The sequence below is a fragment of the Sceloporus undulatus genome, chromosome 1 (assembly GCF_019175285.1).
Source record: "Sceloporus undulatus isolate JIND9_A2432 ecotype Alabama chromosome 1, SceUnd_v1.1, whole genome shotgun sequence".
Classification (NCBI taxonomy): Eukaryota; Metazoa; Chordata; class Lepidosauria; order Squamata; family Phrynosomatidae; genus Sceloporus; species Sceloporus undulatus.
Window position 1 is genome coordinate 81,284,408 of NC_056522.1, and position 18,577 is coordinate 81,302,984.

Sequence of the window (18,577 nt, forward strand, 5' to 3'; positions counted from 1 at the left end):
CTCCGTTTCCCATCCCAGAATGCAATCTCTCCTTCTCTCCTCCTTTGCATCCACTTGCTTTCTCTCCGTTTCCCATCCCAGAATGCAATCTCTCCTTCTCTCCTCCTTTGCATCCACTTGCTTTCTCTCCTTTTCCCATCCCAGAATGCAATCTCTCCTTCTCTCCTCCTTTGCATCCACTTGCTTTCTCTCCTTTTCCCATCTCAGAATGCAATTTCTCCTCTTTTCCTTTGCATCCTCTTGCTTTCTCTCCTTTTCCCATCCCAGAATGCCATCTCTTTCTCTTTTCCTTTGCATCCTTTTTTTTTCTCTACGTTTCTCATCTCAGAATACAATCTCTCCTTCTCTTTTCCTTTGCATCCGCTTGCTTTCCCTCCTTTTCCCACACACATGTATCACAAGCATATATCAATTTGCCAAATTGAAAGGGAAACATATGTAGCACAAGCATTCGCATATTCTGTCGCACACACACAAAATAATTTTTAAAAAAATGCCACTTGCAAAGTGCCATGCCAACAGCAAGCAAACAAAAGGGAAATTTAGCACAAACAGACTCATTCTATCAATATGTATCAACTTGTAGCACAAGCATTCACATAATCTATCAAAAATAAAAATGACAAAAAAAAAGAGAGAGAGAAAGCTGCTTGTGAGAGGGGAGGCCTGTTCTGCCCACCCTCTGACCTAAACCCCTCCCCTGAAATTGACCCGATCATGACCGGGGCCAAGTTCACATTTGATGGCAGCAGGGAAGAAACGGGTTTTCCAAAATGAAACAGGAAATAATCCACTTTCGGAAAATCCGCTCTAAGGGGGATTGGCCCTTGATCTGGTGTGCAAGACCCTGATCCTGATATGTTAAAGCCAATGGGAACTTCCTACTTTTAATCTGGGTTACAATTAGATACAAAAGGTAGTCTGAATGGCCCCTTTGTCTCCAGAGCCATAGTCCAACACTCAAACCACAACACCACACTGATTCTCTATAGCTTTATATGTTTAAATTTGAGATTCTAAATATGTAATGAGCCCACGACTCATTACAAAATTAAGCAATGAAAAGTTTTATAAAGAATAAATAGAAATTACCCATGCTCTCACCCTCAAAATCTGAAAGGAAATCATTTCTGCATCCATCCTGCATGCATTTACATTGCTTAAGCCTGATTGAAATCAATGTGTTTAAATTGGCCTACCAGGGTGAAAGGACTGCAGCCAGTGAATTATAATTAAAATTGTTTAGGATACCAAAGATTTTTGGCTGCTGCCTGCACAGAAACCCAAATGAGGCAACACTGCATGATGCCTTTCCCAACAGAGTAGCCTGCTGTGTATCTGCTCTCTTTGATCCATGTGAAGGAAGTTGTTGCTACTCATGAACTGCTACTATATATTGGGAACAGACACTAACAGTCCTGGAAACTGAATTGTTCTACTATTTATTTCATCGTAAAACAAGATGAATGCTAAATCTAGAGATATTTCTCAATTCACCACCTCATAGGTCTACATGTTATAGACAGTGCTCATTGATATCTATCTGATTTCCAGTATAAATAGGCAGGGCTAACACAAGAGATGCTTTAGGTAAGCATTTTGAATGTAATTTCAGCAACGGAGAAGCAGATCCATGTAAGCAACATGACCAATAGAGGATTGCCAAATTTCCTTTCCAAATAAGCCACCTGCATCTTTAATTAGGCCTAGGGCATCACATGCAGATGTTTAGCAAGAGTAACTTTTCTCATTATTTTATTTCCATGCCTTACCTGCTAACTCTCTGCCTGCCATGCAACTTTTAAATGCACAGAAGTCCTTCCCCCCCTAAAAAGCAATGCTAATCTCTGCAGCTGACCATCTTTTCATTTCTTCCTTTACCCAACATTTAAGGATTTACCTTATGATGGTATATAAATAAAGGAATCTGCAGCAATATGATCTCAGAATGATGAACCTGCCAGACAAACTTACTGCTAGGTAGAATAGACAATAGTAGGGCAAGAGATCTAATTTTTGCTTCCTTAAGGTCAAATTTGTTCTCCTTTATGTTGAGAGGAGTTTGGTAATTCATGTTCTTTTACTGATGACCAAGAAAATTTTAGAAGCCTATGGCTGAGCTCCAGTGCCCTTCCAAACTATTTGCCCCACTCACATGGCTATTACAGTCAGCCCTCCTTATAACACGGATTTTTTATACATGGATTCAAACATCCATGGCTTGAAAATATTTTTAAAAATTATGAATTTCTGATAGCAAATCTAGATTTTCAATTTTATATAAGGGGCACCATTTTGCTCTGCCATTGTATTTAATGGTCTTGAGCATCCACGGATTTTGTTATTCACAGGAGATCCCGGAACCAAACCCCAGCGGATAACAAGGTCCCACTGTACTTGTTCTTCACAAACCTACTGATCCTCAACATTCATATACTTTTCTCCCTCAAAATTCTTTAATAGCATTCTTCCTGTTTCACTGTCTAAAAATATACCAGAAAAATCTTTAAATCTACCATCCTTGTCTAAGAAGTGGCTGTCCACAGTAGGCAGCAGCCACTATTATACACTGTACAGGTGGAGTGCAACATTTTACCCCTGCAGTTCGGCATGCCCCCTGTTCCCAGAAGGAAACTTTCAACTGCTGGAACACACTTCCTGGTCATTTACTGGCTGGAGAGAAGGGACAACCAGGCAGCATTTAGCTGTATTCCACAGCCAGTTGACCTCCTAGATCTTCAGTAAATTCCTGGAGATCAAGGAGGGCAAGGTCAACCTTCTTCTCCCAGATGAAGAACTACGATTAGTACCAGGTGGTGCCTGGGAACTTCCCTCAACCTGGTCATTGGACACCTGTGACAGCACGCTCCAGCTCTTGAAAGCTATCTTGGGTGGAAAAAGTTGAATCTTGCAGCAGGAGGAAGTGAATATCTCTTTCCACAATGTCCAAAAGAGGACACAAAAGCACATGTAACTTCACCAAAAGGATTTTTCTTGGAATGTAAGTCATGAGAGCTTATCATATCAAAGGTCTTCCTGATCTTTGTAGTACTAATGAATCAAGAATTAAAAATACCTTTTATGCAAAACAGTGAAATATTCCATTGTAGAGCCATAATAATATTCTGAAATCTGTACAGTGTCAATTGTATTTTGTGCTGCTTGACAATAAACAGTATGAACTAGCCTGCAAAGGCAGTGAGAATAGGTTTTTAAAAAATCAGGAAAGGATTTCAGAGTTAATTTTTTAAAAACAGAGAATTTTACAAGGGTGACCATGTCGATTTCACTCATTTCTTTTTACAGCAGGTTAAAGAAAGAGCCAAACCCTCCAAACCCTTGGCTATAAATAGTCTCAAGTGAGACAGTTGTGTTTGGTTTTAGAAATGGGAAACTTTGATCTAACGGTGAATTAATCTGCACTTACAATTCTCCATGATTTCATAAAATCTTTTCCCATTACAGAGTTGTTAGCTGCCTTAAATACTGTGGTGCAGGGAATGCTCAACTTTTCCAGGCAATTTTATTTAATCAGAATCAGAATTTGTAATAGGGAGTTTCTCTGACTACAGGAGCATTTGCTGCAGGCCTAACACTATCCCCATTAGGGAATGAGAGCTGGCCACAGAACTATAAGCTCCTAGCCTTTTAAATGTTTTTGCTTTGTTGGGTAACTTGAGAATTTTGGCCCAGGAGGCAAGCCAAGTCAGCATTCACTACATTTCCTGGCATCAGCAATGCATTTTGATAATATGCCATGTCAGCTTCCATTTCTTAGTTAATATGAGAGAGAGATCAAGCCTGCTAAATGACAAGCATCTCTTTGTACTAGACTAGTATCCAATAAACACAGCACATTACAGTATTGTAATAGTAAAACCTGAGTCATTAATGAAGAACTATACAATGTACAGAAATGAATGCCTGATGTCCCCTACCCAAAATCCATATCTGAGAATTTTAAAAAACTTTTTTTTTAGGTAGGGACTGCTTATCTCCAGAGAAACAAATCTTGCAGTGTAATATCTTATGGGAAAGACAATTTAGTCTCATAAAGTATTCATTTTATTCCCAAAGCAAAGATGCTACTGGTGGGACATTATAAAAATAGTATGTGGACTGAGTATCAGAAATAGCTGCCTAGTTTTATAGTCTGCAAAGGGAAAAATATACATGGAGTTCAGAGATGCTCTAATATTAGGCGCGTGCCAGTACATTCATACAATGAGTGATCATGAAGAATATAAGAAAGGAAAGTTGCACTCTGGTGCAAAAAGGTGCCCACATCACATGAGATAGAACCAGTCACTTGGAAGCTGTGTTGTGTGTGTGTGTCATGTTGATGTTTCTTTAGCTGCCAGTTTCATCTTTGAGAAAAGGAAGTGCTAAAGAATGCTTTTATGCCAACAAACCCTGGGAACATAACACCTTTATTTTAACCGCCTTCCCAGAAAGGAACCCCCTGCTACATTTTGGCATTGCCCCCTTATAGCTATCAGCAACTCAACAGCTGCTTGTTTTACAATAACTTGCTAGAGAGAAAATGATTGAGGGAACCAATCTATGTCACACGGAGAAGTTCCTAGTAATACATAGCAGGAGGCAATACAAGAGGATTGAGGTCAGGACAAACAAGGTACAGTGGGCAGGAAAAGACAATTTGCCAAAGACAAGGAAAGAATATATGACAAGAACATTTAACACAAGTTAAATTGCCATTTTCAAGGCTACTGAGGTGCAGTACAACCCTTTGGATTTTTACTCTCAGTAAATCTCACTACTGTGTTCAATAGAGCTTACTCCTAGGGAGGTGTACGCAGATTCGCAGTCTCATTTTTTGTCTATGGGAAAGGCGGGACAAAGCATGAAAAACAGATCTATGATCAGCCCCTTTGGAGAACAAGAGTCTGGTTTGTGTCAGGAGACAAAGGAATTCTGTCAAGATGCCTTCCTATACAACCCCACTTTGCAAAGGCATAAGGTGTTCCTCCATCCTATCCCAGTCGTCATCTCTTAATATGGATGACAGAATACCTGCCTTAAACAGGAAACACTTGCCCAAGACAGGCATAAACTAAGGCTGCAGGAAATATTATGCTCACACACAGAGAGACACATACATGTTAGAAGTCAGCTAGAAATTTATTCAGCCGACTGTTTACCTGGTATACTTGCAGGAGAAATGGGACCAGATCTTGACTGGTTGCTTCCAACAGGAGAACCCACAGGGGAAGGGGAAGGGCCCCCAGGAATGCTGGACAGATGTGGGGAGGCATGTGGGGAGAAAGGTGACTGTGCTGGGTTGCTCTGCTCTCCTTGACTGCTTGTAGAACCTGATGCACTAACTGCTGAACTCAGTGCTGCTTCAGTTCCTGTAGGCAGGTCATCAATGGAGCCCGATAAATCCTGAGAAGAAAGAGGGGAGGAAATTGAAAGAAGAGCAGTAGAAACTAATATTCAAGGTAAAGCATCCAGGGCATCAGAAGGGATAGAACACCTTTCAATTTGGGACAGGTGTCATTAAAATACTGCCCCAGGCATGATAAACAAATCGGTTTTTCCCCCTTTGGCTGTATCTGCATTGCAGAAATAATAATAATAATAATAATATGTTTTGTTTATATACCGCTATTCCAAAGATCGTAGCGGTGAACAGCAAGTAAGCTAATTAGCAAGTAAGCTAATTTGCCCCCAACAGTCTGGGTACTCATTTTAGCGACCTCGGAAGGATGCAAGCCTGAGTCGAGCTTGGGCCCTTTTGCTGGTCTTGAACTCGCAACCTTGTGGTTTCGAGTGAATGGCTGCAGTACAGGCATTTAACCACTGCGCCACCAGGGCTCCATTTGCGCCACCAGGGCTCCATTAATGTGCTTGAAACAACTTTAACTGCTATGGCTCAGTGCTATGCAATTCTGGGATTTGTAGTTTTGTGAGCTATTTAGCCTTCTGTGTCAGAAAACTCTGGTGCCACAGAAAACTACAAAGCCCAGAATTCCATAGCACTGAGCCATGGCAGTTAAAGCAGTGTCAAACTGTATTAATTCTGCAGTGCAGATGCAGCCTATGTCACAAAAAGCCATGGGAAATAAGTAGCCCATGTCCAGATTCACTTTCCAGGGAGTCAGGACAGGGAACAGAGGGCCAACAAAAGCAGACTTCAACTTATTTTTTTGCTGCTACAGCACGACTGTAAGGTGAACCACTGATAAAAAAAATTCTCAGTGAATCTTTCATGGAGCTCCCCAGACACTCACCTAGATCGCTAGGATATTACACAGATGTCCAATTGTGCATTTTATTTATACAGTATTCTTAGTATTTAATTTTGTGGGTCTATTAGATTAATATTTTGTGCCATTATTTATCCTATTCAGCTACTGATATAAGGTAAAGTTTTAAAATACGTTGATGCTGCAACACAATATTTTCATTCACCTTTAAATCAGGTAGAAAAAGCAATGCCCTAATCCCTTGTCATACTGGAGGTGGAAGTACATTAATGCAAGGTTTGCTCTGGTGTACTGCTTACACACTGCTGTAGTAAACACAATGCGCCCATTTAAAATACCCCTCAGGCTTCAAGAGTTGGATTTTACAGTATTTCATTATTTTCTATAACTGTGAATTATAACATTGGAACACAGAGCTAAAAAATAACTGAAGCTGTAATAAATGGTGTGTTAAATTCTGCAACGCCAGCAAAAGAAACTTCTATGATTCTATGTCCTATAGCAGACTTGAGCAGGTGGAGAAAACACTACCATAGTACCAGGGGTGTATACAATTTTACCATAGTACCAGGGGTGTATACAATGGAATGAAACAATCTGAGTATAAGGTGGTAAGCAAGGGGGAAGGCTGAGGGTACAGTGAAAGAAGAGGCAGATAATTCAAATCCTATTCTATTTCAGAGGTTGGTTCCTTTCTTGATAATGTCATAACGCTTATACTTACAGAAAGCTATAATTACAGGTTGCACATGAAAAACATAGATTGGGCAGTGAGTCCAAAATGACTATCACCCTAAATTGTGCTCTGTGCAAGGATTTTGCCCAGCACAAGAGCCAATTGTGGTGCAGTAACAAACATATGCAAGCCCCAGAAAAAGAATACAGATCTCATACACTAAGTGTCTGATGCCATATAACCTGTCTCTACACCTACAGTTATATGATTCATTTCCTATCCATCCCAGACCTCCCGTTTCTCCTGAAAATAACTAGAAAGAAAGCTCAAAAATAGGATTTTGGCTTAAAACACAGTACGTGTGTGTGTGTGATACTTTATTTTAGGCCCAAATCACATCCCATTATGGTTTAGTCCCTATTCCTTAGTCAGTTTATTTTAAAAAGAGGGTTGGGGCAGATGGAACATAGAGATGGTCTCTGAGGGCAGCCTGAATGATTCCCACACAAAGGAGAACCCTGGTAAAAAGAAAACTTGGGGAAAGGTAGGACACTGCAACAAGGTTAGCAAGAGAATTAGAAGAGCCAAAGATTAATCCTCATCTTCTCTCAGAATCTTTTTAGGTTATCTGTTGTAAGGCTCCTGAATAAAAACAAAACCAGCCAATCCAGAAGACATCCCTATTCCATTACTGCTATTGTCCCGAGAGCTTGGAATGAGAGCTTGATTTCAGTGTGTGATGCCTAAACATTCCTGAACCTTCCCGTCTCAATAGACTTTCATGCAGAGTACTCAAAACATCCATGACTTCTGCCTATACCAGTTCATGTAAGCTACTGTCATGCACCAGGGATGGAACTTAGCGATAATTAATGGGAAATACACACTTATACCGCTAACCCAGATTTAGGGCACATTGGATTTCAAGGCACCACTTTATATTGGAGAGCTTGTTTTTGTTGTGTGCCTTAAGTCATTGCCAACAACACTATCATGGGGTTTTCTTGACAAATTTGTTCAAAGGAGGTTTGCCGTTGCCTTCTTCTGAGGCTGAGAGCATGTGACTTGCCCAAGGTCACTCAGTGCATTTCCATGGCTGAGCAGGCATTTGAACCCTGTTTTCCAGAGTCGTAGCCAATGCTTAAACCACTACACCATGCTGGCTCTCACGCCGATAGCTTAGTATTCCACAATTTAATAATTTCCCTTGCAATAAACATAACATCTCTGAACTTCAGCATCACAGAATCACCAATGGGGAAGCTGGATCCAGGGCACTTAGATGACAGCACTCTTTCCCAGAGAGTGAGTGTGGCTTAGTGGTTCGAATGTTGAACTATGAGACCAGGGTTCAATTTCCAGTTCAACCATCAAACCCACTTGGTGACCTTGGGCAAATCACACACTCTCAGCCATGGGGGAAGGCAATGGCAAAGCGCCTCTGAACAGATCTTGTCAAGAAAATCCCATAATAGGTTCATTTTAGGGTCGCCCTAAGTCAGAAACGACTTGAAGGCACACAACAACAAACCCTATCTGTAAAAAGGCACATGCCAATGCCAAATGTAGCAGCTTTTATCCTCTATGATCCCCATGTCTCTAGGCAACAAGGCAGCCATTCAACACTCACTGAAGCGTAGGTTCCCCCTTCAGTACTGTGCAAGCTACAAAGGAGGCTTAGAGCAATAGAACAAACAGTGACAGTGATTAAAAACCTGTTCTAAGCAAGGTTACCATCTTGTACTTTCCCCAAAGCCTGTGCCTCTTTTGAAGTGTGACAAAAGTAGGACTATAAGAGATGCAATCGTACCCAGAATGGGGATGCAATGCTTAGGGAAATTGAACTTGCTATTCAGCTTTCAGTTATACTGCTTCCAGAAACACAGGACCCTTGGATGTATAAAGAAGACAATACCTTGTTTCCATGATGTGGTTAAAATTCCTTCCATTAGTATTATTAATAGTAAATAAAAATGTGGGCTATTTCTGATGGTTAACAGATATGTACTTCCATACCTTTGCAATTTATTTATTGTTTATTGAAATATGTACATATTCTACCCTATATCTGAAAGTCTAAATAATAATAAACAACAAAATAATAAACAATAATGATCAACTTAAAACAGTAAACAAATGATTTTGAAGGACTACAAATATATGAAATAATTTAAGAAGCTAAAAGAAGATAGATCAAACTGGCTTTACATAGTTTAAAATTATTTAAAACCAGGCACATGTGTGATGTTATCATTCTAAAACCAATTAGGCCCCAAAGGCTTTAGTAATTGCCTTTGATGTCATCAGTTGCAAAATGAGACTGGTCTTTCCACCACGCAAGTTTGCTGAAAAAAGAGAAGGCATCAGATTTTGGATTGATTTTATTCTCTTTTACAGATAGGCACACATTAGCTAAAGGATCCCGGGACCTAGTCATACCTAGAGTGATCCACTGGAATCGGTGTTTTTTAAATAGATAACTAATGTAAGTTCCATTGATTTCACTGGGTCTACTTTAAGTGCAACCATGGGTGCATCCACAATGCAGGAAAAATATCTGAATTGATAGCACTTTAACTGCCATGGCTCAATACTATGGAATTCTGGAAATGGTAGTTTGTTGACAAAGAAAGCTAAATATCTCACAAAACTACCATTCCCAGAATTCCATAGCATTGAGCCATGGCAGTTAAAGTGGTGTTAAACCGGATTATTTCTGCAGTATGGATGCAGCCCATGTCTAGATTCCAACCATTGTCAGTTTGCCATACTAGGAACGCTTTCCAACAACAACAACAACAAAAAATGATAAAGAAATTATGTTTGTTGTATTTATAAAACCATGAATCTAAACAATTTTCTCCTCATGGAATGAGACATACTACTGTTTACCAATATGGTCTGCCCAATTTGTATTAGTATCCAGGAAAACTTACATGAGACTTTCAGAAGCCGCTTTCATCTATAAGCAGAGATACATTTGACATACAGTAACAGTTTCTTCTTGATATAATAAAGTGCATCCTTGAACAAAGTCAAGTGTGTAACAAATGCAGCAGAAATAGCTGATAAAAACAAACACAGGCTGCAAAGAATACAATAAAATATGAAAACAAAACCCCTCCAGATAGGTTCAGTTGTTTAAAATGAATACCAATCTTCTGCATTGTAAAAAAGAAAAGATAGAAGGAGAGAAAGAAATCATGTGCCCCTGAGGGAAACATGTTACAATAATGCACAATACCACATTTAGGGTAGCCATTCCATTCAGACAGCAGCCAAGAAATTGATAACATTTTCTGAACTGCAGGTAACCTGTTTTATAAGGCCAAGTAATGTTTGAAAATGTTATTAAGTATGTAACATAGTGAAGGATAAAATGATTTGTAGTTCAGGGATCAAGGCAATACCCGAGAGCCCACGGTAATGCAACAATTTATCTTCGGCTCCCTCAGTGAATGTGCAAACGGAGAAAAGCTGAGAGGAAAGGAATATATCTAGAGTGGTTATTCCTGCTCCTCCCCTCCAAATCAGGTCAAATTCCCACTTTTTATTTGACTAATCCCCCGTGGGGGCAGATTGAGTGACATGTCTCAGGCATTCCCTCAAGTGCATGCTTTTGAGGGATTTCCTCCCAAGTCTGACACAGCTCATTCATAAAATCAAAAGAGGCACACGTGATGCCCATTCTGCTTAAGCAGCTATATTGTGTCCAAAAAGAGAAGCTAGGGAGGGAGGGGGAAATAAAAGCAAGCAGCGTTTTCAAATGCTATGCATGCCTTTTCAAACTAGCCCTTTTTGACCCCCTCCATGTCACTCTCCAATCTTCTAAAGGACAGGTTGCCTATCTGTAACTGTGTTTCTTCGAGTGGTCATCTGCGAATTCACACAAATGGGTTTATTCTGCGCCTGCGCAGGAATACTTGGAAACTTCTAGAATCTCTGGGCAGAATAAGATGTATCTTTCTGCAACTTTTTGGCGGTAGCTCTGCCCACCCCCATATTAGGCCCCTGGTGGCCCGCTCCTCTTCAGTTCCGAATAAGCTGCAAGAGCGCGACAGCAAGCATCATTAGTGAGCGAGACACTGAGGGGAAGGATGGGTGGGTTTGTGTGAATTCGCAGATGACCACTCGAAGAAACACAGTTACAGGTAGGCAACCTGTCCTTCTTCTTCGTGGTCTCTGCGAATCACACAAATGGGTTTAGACTAGCAAGCTAAAGTCGGAGGAGGAGGAGGGAGTGTCACAGGTAATAAAGCCACCAGGTACACATCAGTAAACACTGAATAAAGAATGTAATCAAATAACCTTGTGTGATTTATTTGACACAACAATCAGATTAATGAATGGCAGAGAGTAACACTGCCCTCCCAAATGCCGCTTCATGTCTGGCCCTAGTGTCCAGCCTGTAGTGTCTGATGAAAGTCAATGGTTGAGACCAGACAGCAGCCTTGCAAACATCCTCTAGGGGAACACCAGACACAAAGGCAGAGGATGCAGCTACCGCCCGTGTTGCATGGGCTCGAACCCGACTAGGGACAGGTTTGCCTGCCAGCTCATAGCACAAGCGGATGGTGCTAACCACCCACTTAGAAAACCTCTGAGCTGATACAGGCAGTCCCCTTTTGGCTTCAGAATAACAAACAAAAAGTCTCTCTGAACGCCTTGTGTCCGATGTCCTGTCCAGGTAGAATGCCAGTGCCCTACGGACATCTAAAGCATGCATCTGGCGTTCAGAGTCAGTGGTCGGGTTCGGAGCCAACGTGGGCAAGACAATGTCCTGGTTCATGTGGAATGCAGACACCACCTTCGGTAGAAAAGTAATGTCCGTACGGAGAACCACTTTGTCCTTGTGGAAGTGTAGAAAGGGTTGGTCAGCTCGAAGGGCGCACAGTTCGCCAGCTCGACGAGCTGAAGTGATGGCCACCAAAAAGGCTGTTTTCCACGTCAGGAGCCTTAAATCAGCAGTAGCCATGGGTTCAAATGGTTTGGAAGTCAGTTGTGCCAGGACTGTGTCTAGGCTCCATGCCAACGTCGGGATGGAAGCTGGGGGATGTAGGTTGTTGAATCCCTTCAGGAACCTCTTGTCAGCAAACAAAGATGGTTTACCATGGAAAAAGTAGTGGGATGATATGGCAGAGAGGTAGCATTTTATTGAACTCAGAGAGAGACCGGCGTCTGAGAGTGTCATGAGAAATTCCAAGACCGTCGGGATGGAGACTTGAGATGGAGGGATGGTTCTGTTTCGTAGGAAGGTAAGGAACCTATCCCATTTGTAGCCATAAGACCTCTGGGTGGAAGGTTTCTGAGCCGCCAGCAACACGGTCTGGACGTTGGTTGGAAGTGTCGTCAGTACCGTATCCTCCATGCTACCAATGGGAGAGAGTGCATCTCGGGATGGAGGACTTGGCCCACGTGCAGGGACAGGAGATCTGGATGATAATCGAGTCGAAGGTACTCCTGGGCAAGTCGAAGGAGTGGAGCAAACCATGGTTGTCTGGGCCACCATGGGGTGATCAGGATTGAGTTTGAGCGGTCTGTCATCATCTTTGACAGCACCCTCGTTACAAGTGGGAACGGGGGGAAGGCGTACAGGAGTCCCTGTGACCATGGAAATTGGAAAGCGTCTCCCTTGGAGCCGGGCGCCCGGGTCCGTGAGCAGAACACTGGAGTGTGGGTGTTTAGATGGGTTGCAAATAAGCCCATCTGTGGGATCCCCCACATTGAAAACAGGCGGCTGACTACCTCGGGATGTAGCCTCCATTCGTGACAGGTGGTGGTGGACCTGCTGAGCTGGTCTGCCAGGCCGTTTTGATCTCCTGGGAGATGAATGCTTTGCTGTAGAATTCTGTGAAGGATGCACCATTCCCAGATGCGGAGGGTGATTGAGAGAAGCGTCCTTGACTTTGTGCCACCTTGTTTGTTCAGGTAGTACATCACGGTGGTGTTGTCAGTGAGTAATAGGACCACTTTGTCTGTCAGAACCGTTTGGAAAGCCCTGAGCGCTTTTTTCCACAGCGAGCATCTCCAACATGTTGATGTGGAGTATCGACTCCGCTGGTGACCATCTGTCAGGCCCAAGGCATGTGCACCCCAGCCCTGCAGGGATGCGTCCATGGTAAGGGTGATGTCTGGCCGGCGTGGGGAGAACGGCATACCGACACACACGTTGTCGGGATGGAGCCACCATCGTAGAGACCTTTGAACAGTTCTCGGGATGGTGAGTAGTTTGGACGGTGAGTCACGGGTGGGATCGAACACGGACAGGAACCAGGATTGCAGTGGTCTGAGCCGAAGCCTCGCCCTCGGGGTGACAAAAGTGGTGGAGGCCAAATGACCCATCGCAACCTGGACATGCCGGGCCTGCAGGCGTCTTTGATGGATGCAAGGGGAGATTGCCGCAGTCAGTGCGTGGAATCGTGCCTCTGGCAGGAACGCCCGCTGTAGCACTGAGTCCAATGTCGTACCGATGAAGTCTATGCATTTGGTGGGTAGTAGGTTCGATTTGTCGAAGTTGACTTGGAGTCCTAAAGCCTCGAGAAGAGAGAGGGTGAACTCGACGTCTTTGAGAAGCAGTTCTTGAGAGGATGCAGTGAAGAGCCAGTCGTCTAGGTATGGAAAGACCGTTATCCCTTCTGGCGCAGATATGCCACCACGGGTGCCATGCACTTCGTGAAGACCCGTGGGGCTGTAGAGAGGCCGAAGGGCAGGACCTTGTACTGAAAGATCTTGGGTCCCACGGTGAACGCGAGAAACCTGCGATGGTCTTCCCTTATGGAAATGTGGAAGTAGGCGTCTTTCAGGTCCAGCGTCACGAACCAGGCATCCTTCTGTAAGAGTGGCAGAACAGAGGCCAGAGTTACCATACGGAAACGCTTGCAGATAATAAAAGAGTTGAGACCCCGCAAATCCATTATAGGCCTAAGGTCAAAGTCCTTCTTTGGAACAGTAAAGTATCTGGAAAAAAAGCAATATCGGGCCCGAGAGGGGGGCACGGGCTCGATGGCACCCTTATGTAATAACATGCGCACTTCGTCGAGAAGGGTGTCCGAGGGGGTGGTGGAAATGAGAGCCCCGGTGGGAGGGAGCTTGGAGAACTCAAGGGCATAACCCCAGCGGACGATGTTTAGTGCCCAAGAGTCAGATGTGATAGATGCCCAGGTGTTGAAGAAGGGTCTTAGTCTATCATGAAAAACGGGGACGGAGTGCGCAGGGGAACTTCAGTATCTCCTTTTGCCCCGGGAGTCCTTTTTCTTATAGCCCTGTTGGAACTTGGGCTGAGAGGGCTGGCAACAATCAGATGGAGCAGAGGGAGAATGAGAAGGAGGAGGATGAGATGATCTCTCCGTGGCCTGATAAGGCCAGTCTTGAGGCTGAAAGCAGTACTGGGATGAGGGGTACCATGGTCGGTGCGTACCGTATCTTTGGCGTGGTGACTTTGAAGAAGATGTCGACATGCCATGCTTTCTGGCCGCTGTCTTCATTCGGTATCGAAAGTTCAGCTTCTCATCTGTCTCCTTGTTGAACAGCCCCGAATTGTCGAAGGGCATGTCCTCTATAGCCGCCCTGGCCTGAGGTGTCAGCTCTGAGGAGCGAAGCCATGCATACCGATGGAGAGCTATGGATCCCGACAATACTTGGGACGTGCAGTCCGTGGAGTGTCTGGCAGAGATGATCTGTTGTCCTGCCATGAGATGGATCTCGTTCCGGAGGGCGATCATCATTCGTTTTCTGTCCTCCGGGAGCTCCAGAATGGTAGGGTCCATCTTCTCCGTTAACAACTGTATATAGGCCCCCATGCATGCGGCGTAATTGGCTATCTTCATGTCAAGTGCCGCAGAGGCATAAAACTTTTTGGCAAGTCCATCCAACTTCTTGCTGTCCTTATCTATGGGAGAAGAGGATGGGCGAGGGGCAAAGGTTGTCTGGGCCCCTTCAACAATAGCCGAGTTGGGCTTAGGATGGCTAGAGAGCCAGGAGGGTGCTGATGGCGTCACCCTATATAGGTTCTCTATCTTGCGAGAGGTGGACGCAATGGTGGCAGGAGTATCCCAGGACCTCTTCGCAATCTTTTCCAGCGATGGAAGGTAGGCCAGAGCGGGTGGTGCTGGCGCCGAGCCATGGATCCTTCTTTCAACTGGGTCCAGGGCATCTTCATCAGGATGGGCGACCTCTAATTTCAGGGCATCAGCCATCCTAATGACGCGGTTGGCAAAAGCTCTGACATCATCGGTTGGAGAGGGCACCGCCGGTTCCACGAAGGAAAGGGGGGTCTCTGTGTCCGACATGGGAGATCTCGAACGGGAGCGCGTTGGAGATCGGGACCGTGAGCGGCTCAAACGGCCGGTGGCAGGCGAGTCCTCTCTTCTGGGGGTCAGGGGACGGTTGTCTGTATCAAAGACAATGTCCAGCTGGTGAGGAGCTGTCTTGGTTCTGGTGGGCCCAGGAAGGTTCCGGCGAAGATGAGATGGGGCCACAGGTAGTAGGTACTGACCAGTGTGATGGTCATAAATGAGGTCTGGGTAAGCCTCGAAGAGATCCCGGTCAGGGAGGCCTCTATCCGGTGTATCATAAGCACAAGCCTCATCTGCCTCTGTGCCGAGCGCCCCTCGATCCTTGCGGTGGGGAGAACGGTTCCGGGGTATAGCCCGTGATGGTGTACGGGAACGGGCCCGTCGTCTGTCCCGGGAGCGTGAGCGGGACCTGGGTCTGGCCCTCTGAGGGGAAGGCGGAGCATCCGAATCTGGGATTTCCCCTTCAGACTCTGAGGAGTGTTCCAAGTTCACAATCTGGAGGTCCTCAGATGGTACGGAGAGATGGCTGGAAATCAATACTCGAGGCTCCAATGGGACCGGGACCAATGTCGACTGTACCGCTGTGGGCGGGATCGGAGTTGTCGCTGATCTAGCCTCAGGTGACGGGACGATCAAGGGTCTAGAGTCCGGTGGCGGTACAGAGACCGTGCTCGGGGGACCCTTGCGTCGGGACTTAGGTGGAGGAGATGCCGAGCGAGCCCGCTTGGCGCTATGTTCCGCAGCGGTGGACTTGGAGGCCTTTTGCTTGTCTCCTTGCCTCTTTTTGGGGGCCTTGGAAGATTTGGCATCCCCATCTCCCGAGGTGGGCAAGGCTAGTGGTTGGCCGAGAACCTTGTCATAGAGGGCCGCTTTCAAGGTCCGGTCCCGGTTCTTGAGGGCCTGTGTGGACATCGCCTTGCAGTAGGAGCAGGAGCTCATTATGTGGGCCTCCCCCAGGCAGAGAACACATTTGTCATGGCCATCGGCCATGGGAATCTTTACCCCACAGTTGGTACACCTCTTAAAAGAGGCCATGGAGGTCCGTTAGAGTGGTCAAACAAGCCGAGGTCCATTGTCCAAATCAGCCGAAGTCGTCAGGATTAAGTGGGGGGTCCGTAGGAATGGTCAATTCCGTTCCAAGGTCAATTTAGCCAGAGATCCTATTCTTATTGAGAAACGAAGCTAGCGAAGTTCCTCGAGCTGCTCAGCGTGGCGAAATGAAGGCACTGAAGAGGAGCGGGCCACCAGGGGCCTTATATGGGGGTGGGCGGAGCTACCGCCAAAAAGTTGCAGAAAGATACATCTTATTCTGCCCAGAGATTCTAGAAGTTTCCGAGTATTCCTGCGCAGGTGCAGAATAAACCCATTTGTGTGATTAGCAGAGACCACGAAGAAGAAAAACAAGTTATCAGCAGGGTTTCCTCCCCAGATGTGTAAAGATACAAGAATATTATGTAACTCATTTAACTTCTCACGTACACACCCAAACACACACATTTTCCACTGAACTCAATGGGGCTTCCTTTGGCGTATTCATGATAGGACTGGATAGTACAGCAACAAAAACATCAGTTATCAAGCAAGAAAGCAGAAAATCATATCACCTGTCTTCAAAAGAGTATATTCTTCCCATTGCTGATGTTATAAACATTACACAGTCCTAAAAAAACTCTAACAAGATGCATAAAACATCATCAAACTCTTTCTGTCTCTCCCTCTACACTCACATAGACACACACACATAAGAACACAAATCATGTAAACTTGTTTACATTTTTTATGATGTCCAAGTTACTAATACTTCAAAATGATTAACACTTTAAAAATAACATTCTTTGCATTTCCCTTTTCACTTTATGTGATTCTAAACCTAGACTGTTTTCTTCTGACTTCTTGAAAGGTTCAAATTTAAAATACCACGTTGTTGTGTGCCTTCGAGTTGTTTCTGACCTATGGTGATCCCAAGGCCAACCTACCATGAGGTTTTCTGGGGCTGAGTGACCCAAGGTCACTCAGAGGGCTTCCAAGTGGAAATCAAACCTTGATCTCCAGAGTTGTAGTCCAGCACTCAAACCACTACACCATACTGCCATCAAATCACACATTAAAAGTAGAGATGTGAATAACAAAAAGGTAAAAATTCTCTCATACCATGATAATGTTGCCACTGTTAAAAGAAACAGACTAAGTCAATACTGCAAATATTGCAACATGGAACATCTGTTTATATTTTTATAGCAGTGGACATCTTAGCCACTTTATGTGTGCATACTTTTTTATATGTCCGTCATGTAATTTATTTGCCATAAATATATAAAATACAAAGTTACTGTTTGGAAAGACGCTAGTAAAATGAGAGAAGTTCCACAGCAGTTTAAACAAGGAGTCTTGTTAACAAAGAACTCTGTAACTAATATTTCTCTGGAGGACAATTTAGTCAGCAGGGCTCTAACTCTATTCTTCTTTTATAAGTACAGTAAGATCTACAATGCCTGCAAGAACAAAGGGACTTGACTGCATCTCATTCATGCCAAGAGATCCTCAAGCTATAGTATTTATATTTATCTTTTTGGGGAAATTTGGCAGGTTGGGAAATTGCTGTATCCTTTTAAAGAAAAGGAAGTCCACATGCCAACCCCAAAGGCATGCCTGAAAATTCTGCCTTTTTCTGGCAGAGGCTGAGGAAATGATTTCCTAGAGATAGGAATAGTTGAAGCTACAATTACTTCTTCTGCGTAGGTATGTTTCACTTACACAGTGGTTTTAGTTTTACTGTTGTAATGCTTCATTTACTCCAATGCTGCACTAACCTATGCTTTACTGATACACCTTGGCTGGTTTTCATAGCTAGATTCCAAGTACAAGCTTAACTCTAAACAAATGATGCCTCCCTCCGGATTTCTACTTCTTAGTATCGGTATCATTTATGGCTATTCCTTCTTTTCTGCTAGACTTCCATCCATGTACAACCTTTATTCTTGTCCATGTGACAAGTACAAGAGGTAAAAAAGAAGAGGATCATGTTATGTTTAGGATTATGTTATGCCTTCCTGATGGTACATGATCTTATCAGGCTTCAACAGGAGAGCCACTCTTGAAATAACTCACAGATTTGCAATTGTCGCACAGTCAGCAGGGGAAGCTGTTGGCAGTAAACTGCATATGGAGAGGCAGGAAACCCAAGGTTACACAACAGTGAATTGGAGGGGAGGAGAAGTGACAAAAAACTCATGCAGACTGCATGATAAATAAAGCAACATGCTCAAAGAGTATTCCTAGAAATCCTCTTTGATTACATTTCACTTGTAACAAGTCATTTCTATTGAAGCCAGCGAAATGCAGCAGTAATTCTCATTGCCATGATATCTTATTTAAGG

General features: G+C 44.0%; 1 protein-coding gene across 5 annotated transcripts in view; it reads right to left on the reverse strand.

Annotated features, from left to right (window-relative positions):
* The window catches only part of ARID1B (AT-rich interaction domain 1B), a 525,082-nt gene that overhangs the window by 157,088 nt on the left and 349,417 nt on the right, over window positions 1-18,577 (reverse strand). For all 5 annotated transcript variants that reach the window (XM_042445231.1, XM_042445228.1, XM_042445230.1 and 2 more), the window contains exon 6: window positions 5,163-5,406. In XM_042445231.1, the coding sequence (XP_042301165.1) occupies window positions 5,163-5,406 (244 nt within the window). The remainder of the gene's footprint in view (window positions 1-5,162; window positions 5,407-18,577) is intronic.